The 4,696-nt window shown below is 39.0% G+C and overlaps 1 protein-coding gene across 1 annotated transcript in view; it reads right to left on the bottom strand.

Annotated features, from left to right (window-relative positions):
* LOC106536168 (atypical kinase ADCK3, mitochondrial) overlaps positions 1-4,696 on the bottom strand; it is a 33,011-nt gene that overhangs the window by 11,415 nt on the left and 16,900 nt on the right. Inside the window, exons 7-12 of the mRNA XM_014033368.1 lie at positions 3,746-3,831; positions 3,485-3,625; positions 3,323-3,404; positions 3,087-3,180; positions 1,633-1,774; positions 1,393-1,500 (exon numbers count right to left, since the gene is read on the bottom strand). Of these exons, the coding sequence (XP_013888822.1) occupies positions 1,393-1,500; positions 1,633-1,774; positions 3,087-3,180; positions 3,323-3,404; positions 3,485-3,625; positions 3,746-3,831 (653 nt within the window). The remainder of the gene's footprint in view (positions 1-1,392; positions 1,501-1,632; positions 1,775-3,086; positions 3,181-3,322; positions 3,405-3,484; positions 3,626-3,745; positions 3,832-4,696) is intronic.

Raw genomic sequence — 4,696 nt, 5'->3', positions numbered from 1 at the left:
TTTTCAGATACCTGCAGCTCAGGCACTACTTTAATAAGAACATTAAAACATTGGAAAAAGATGATCAAGACCTCATTAATATCTTTATTGATGCTTATAAAAGGTAAATCCTATAAGAAGAGGCTGTCAGAATATATGGGTGCTTAGAAGCCAATAAAAAAACAACAATATATATTAAAAATTCATGGGAAAGGCAGGCAAAAATAACACTGACAGAGGATGAGTGGCTAAACATTTGCCAGATTAACTCCACCACCACAAGCTCAGGACAATGGAGGGGATTTTCATGGAAGAATATTGTTAGATCTTTTTTATAACCTCCAAAAGAACATTGTGTCAGACCAGCAGGACCGAATCAGGGCACTGTTGGAGACCATGTGATAATGTGATGGCTGACCACTTCCACATTTTCTGGGGCTGCCCACTGATTTATTCCTATTGGTCAAAGGTTACCAAAGAGATGAGAAAAATTCTTGGATTTGAAATAAAGCATAACTTTAAAACTATATATCTGGGTAATTTACCAAGTGAACTCAACACTCAGGATAAGTACCTTTTGAAAATACTACTAATAGCAAGTAAGAAATCAATAACAAGAAAGTGGCTTACTGGGAGCCCACTGACATTGAGGGACTGGTTAGCCACAGTAGAAGAAATATGTGAAATGGAAATGTTTACTTTTTCCCTAAGACTCCAGGAAAACAAAATCAAMAAACACTTGTTGAAATGGTTTACATGTAGGAACTCGATAGTAAGCTGAGTATCACAAATCATTATTAAGGATGAAATCTGAGGTTAGGTGCAGAGCAGATTTGCATGACTTGGTAAATCTCCCACCTGTTTGACTCTTCATGAAACTTTACATCTACAGTAACCTGACTGTCAGAATTTATCAGTTTCAGTTTGATCTTCTTGTGAAGTGTAGCTGTGTCCCTCCCTTGGTGACCTCACTGTTCTGAGTGCTGTTTAATGTCCTTGTTGTGACTATTTTTAACGTATTATTATTTTTATTATCTTTTTATTTTTTTAGTCTTGTTAGTATTAGTATTATTTCTTTCTTCTTTCTCATTGCTGTTCTGTATAAAAAACATATCAAAAATAAAAAAATAAAGTATAAAAAAACAGAATTTTATGAAGTTATACCTCGCAATTACAACAGCAGTGATGTGATTTGAAACGTATCACGATGGTAACGAGGCAGCGTGTGGTCACTCAAACATACACCTTCCGTAGACTAGACCGTCTCATTTCACAGCCGTTAATGCAGCCGACACGAGCGGCCTACGGTCCACCAAGACTGAAGCCAACGTCGGCTGTGGTCGATGTTGGCTGCAACCCATGAACTGAGACACAGACACTGTATCTGAAAAGGAAAAGGAAGAAGGAACTGACCTTGTGAGTCTGTGGGTCGTAGAAGAAGTTCGACCAGTTTGGATCAGTCTGCATGAACCTGAACTCAAAAAGCTCTCTGAGGCACAAAATCAAAATCTGCTCACAGATCTGGCAGAGAGAGAGAGAGAGAGAGACCAGGTTATTAGATGATTGGCTCACCTACCTCATGTCACTGCCTCACCAAGGTCTGGTGTCATGGCAGAGCACAGGTCAGCCTAGCTCTGAAGCTTGGATGTGTACCTCGTTCCTGAGTTCCTGAGAGAGATCTGTAGCCTGATCCAGAGGGAATCCAGACACCAGAGTTGTGGTGAAGACTCGTTTGTTGCTCAGATCGTCGATCACATCTGGCACGTAGAAGAAAGGGTGATCCTTCAGCAGCTCCCTAGAACATTGGCAGATTTAATGAAAATCTAAAGCTTTGCTAATTTTACGACAGGTCTGAGACTAAGGTGGCAAGCAGTGGTGGGCACTAGTCCCCTAAAGTGCAAATGCGGACCTAAATTTCTCCTTTGTGCTTTTGGGGTTTTACTAATTTCATAAATTGATGTGCAGATTTGTGCTTTCTAAATTTAGAATAGAGTAGCGCTAATTGCAAATAATGTTTCACATTCAAACATCATTTTCATCTAAAGCAAAGCTAAAAGGCCGTCTAGTCTCACTACGTTTAGTAGCCACATAATTTGTTAAAACTTCAAGTTTTTCTCGAACAATGAAGGGGAACACCGTCTCTACTTATCACAGTGTATCTCCACTGTGAGGAAACAGTGACCCCTCAGTCTGTACTCTGACTTCTGACTCTTCCCGGTGATGGTTTTCACTTAGTACAGACTGTAGTGTTCCCACAATTCTTTGCGTGGCAGGAAGCAAACAACTTCTTCACTGGGTGACAATCTAACTGTGGTTCTGATTTGCAGAACCACACTCAGCTGTGCATATTGTACCTCCTCTCTCCGAGGGGCACCGTAGCAATAAATATTAAATAAATAATAGTAAAGAAAGAAACACTGAACAGTTTAAATTCACGCTCTTATTTTGAAAAGAACAGAGTTCCTGTTCTGTGTCCTGTAGCCTACCCAGAATGCATTGCTTCAGTTTTACAACAAATAGTTTAAAATTACTAATATATCAGCATGTTTTCTTACTGAAGCGCTGCCTTAAACATAAGAAAATGACCGAGAAGCAGCAGAACTAACAATCAACAATTATATTTTGTTTTAACACCATGATTTAAAAGTCTGTTTCTACAAATCACCTCCCCATTCTGCGCCGATATGTGCCAATCTGTCAAAGAAAATAATTTTACCACTAGATGGTAGTAAAGTACTGACTTTTCTCTTAGCTGAATGTTTTCTGGTAAATGGAGGTTATATTGCGCTTTATATTAGCTTCCACTAAGTTTTATTGAGCATATGTGCTTTTGAACTTGCGGACCTAAATAAATTGACTAGCGCTTTAGAACTTGCGGAATTAAAATTTAATTTAGTGTTGCCCACCACTGGCGGCAAGTCACTGGAATGGAACTGTTAGAATAAAGGGGAAATTTTCAGCTGCAGTGTCACTGAATTTTGGGTATTCGCAACCCGTAAGCTATGTTAACCTCTTTATGAAGTTTTTTTGTACCAGTCTTAATGAGTTCTTTTATAGGAAGAGCAGTTTGACTTTTTAAAATTTCAGCCAAACTGTGAAGAACTTACTGAAATCTTCTGGTACAGTTTGCTTCTCTTATGTAATCACACTCCAGGGCCAGTTCATGACTCATGACCTCAATAAGATGTTCTGGGAACAAACCTGTACAAGAAGTCAAATAAAACCACAGAGAACAAGAGAAAATCGTGCTGCTGTCGTTCAGCATATTGACATTAGCAGAGGTGACCAACTTCACACAATAGCAGCTGTTATCATATGAATGATAAACACGTCAAAAAACCACCTTGAGGCAGAGCGTTGCTTAAACTCAGGGCGGTCATAATGTTCCGCACGTCACTCTCGATACTTTTGGCAATTCCAGGGTACTGTAGGGAACATTGTGTTTTTATTAGATTTATTTTATTGAACGATATCACAGTTGGGTGTTTGATCTGTGTGGAAATACCTGAATCTTCATGGCCACCTCTCTGCCATCCTTCAGCCTCCCTAAGTGCACCTGACCAATGGACGCAGCTGCAAACGGCTTCTCCTCAAAGAACTCCAGCTTGTCCCTCCAGTTTGGTCCCAGATCATCATCAACAGTTTTCTGTAGGTAGAAGGGAAAAATCAATCAATCAATCAATAAATAAATAAATAAATAAATAAATAAATAAATAAATAAAAGATTTGCTGAGTTGTGTTTTGTGTGTTTCAGCTCATACTGTACCATCATCTGTCTTGTGGGCATGAAGTCTGCACTCTGACGAACACGCTCAAAGATTTTAGCCAGCTGAGGGTTGATGAAGGCATCATCTAAGAGAAAAGAAAAGTACTTAACCAACAATTAAGAAACAATTAAAAAACTGCAGGTAAACTCCTGTAGTGTTACAGGAGCTCAACACTTAATAATAAGAGCATTTTTTCCCCAATCATCACTGGGATGCAGCAGAAAACAGCTGTTATTACAACAGCAATATTGTAAACTTTAATGAATCATTTCTATTTCTGCTAATATTAAGTGTTGGTAAATTATTATTGTGTCTTTACTTTAAAATTGCTACACACCCTCGGTACACTTCATACTCGCTAAAAGTGACTATACTGTAAACACAACTATGCTTCATTGACAGCTCAAAGCTAGATATTAAGCTAAACTTACAGCTTAAATATCAAAACAGAGCCAATACTAACATATTTAGCCTTGGCTAAATTGTGTTTATTTAGGCCATATATAGCTAATGATATATTAAGCTATAGCTAAAAGTGACTATACTGTATCAAGTTTCAAGTTTATTTATATTTCTCCAAGTCGCAACGTACGTTGTCTCAGGACACTGTACATAAAAAGAACAATGTAAAGAAGAAAGCTGCAGATTGTGTTGAATCACTTCATCACAGTCTCCCATCCTGATTAAACGGTGGAGAGGAAAAACTCCCTGCTAATCAGGAAGAAACCTCCAGCAGAACCAGGCTCAGGACAGGAGACCATCTGCCTCGACCGGCTGGTTGGAGGACAGGAAAGAGACACAGACAAACACAGAAGAACTGTAAACACAACTATGCTACATTTAAATTGACAGCTCAAAGCTATACACTCACCGGCCACTTTATTAGGTACACCACGCTAGTAACGGGTTGGACCCCCTTTTGCCTTCAGAACTGCCTCAATTCTTCGTGG

Source organism: Austrofundulus limnaeus, unplaced genomic scaffold, assembly GCF_001266775.1.
Source record: "Austrofundulus limnaeus strain Quisiro unplaced genomic scaffold, Austrofundulus_limnaeus-1.0 Scaffold1713, whole genome shotgun sequence".
NCBI lineage: Eukaryota > Metazoa > Chordata > Actinopteri > Cyprinodontiformes > Rivulidae > Austrofundulus > Austrofundulus limnaeus.
This window is presented reverse-complemented; position numbering and strand designations above follow the sequence as displayed.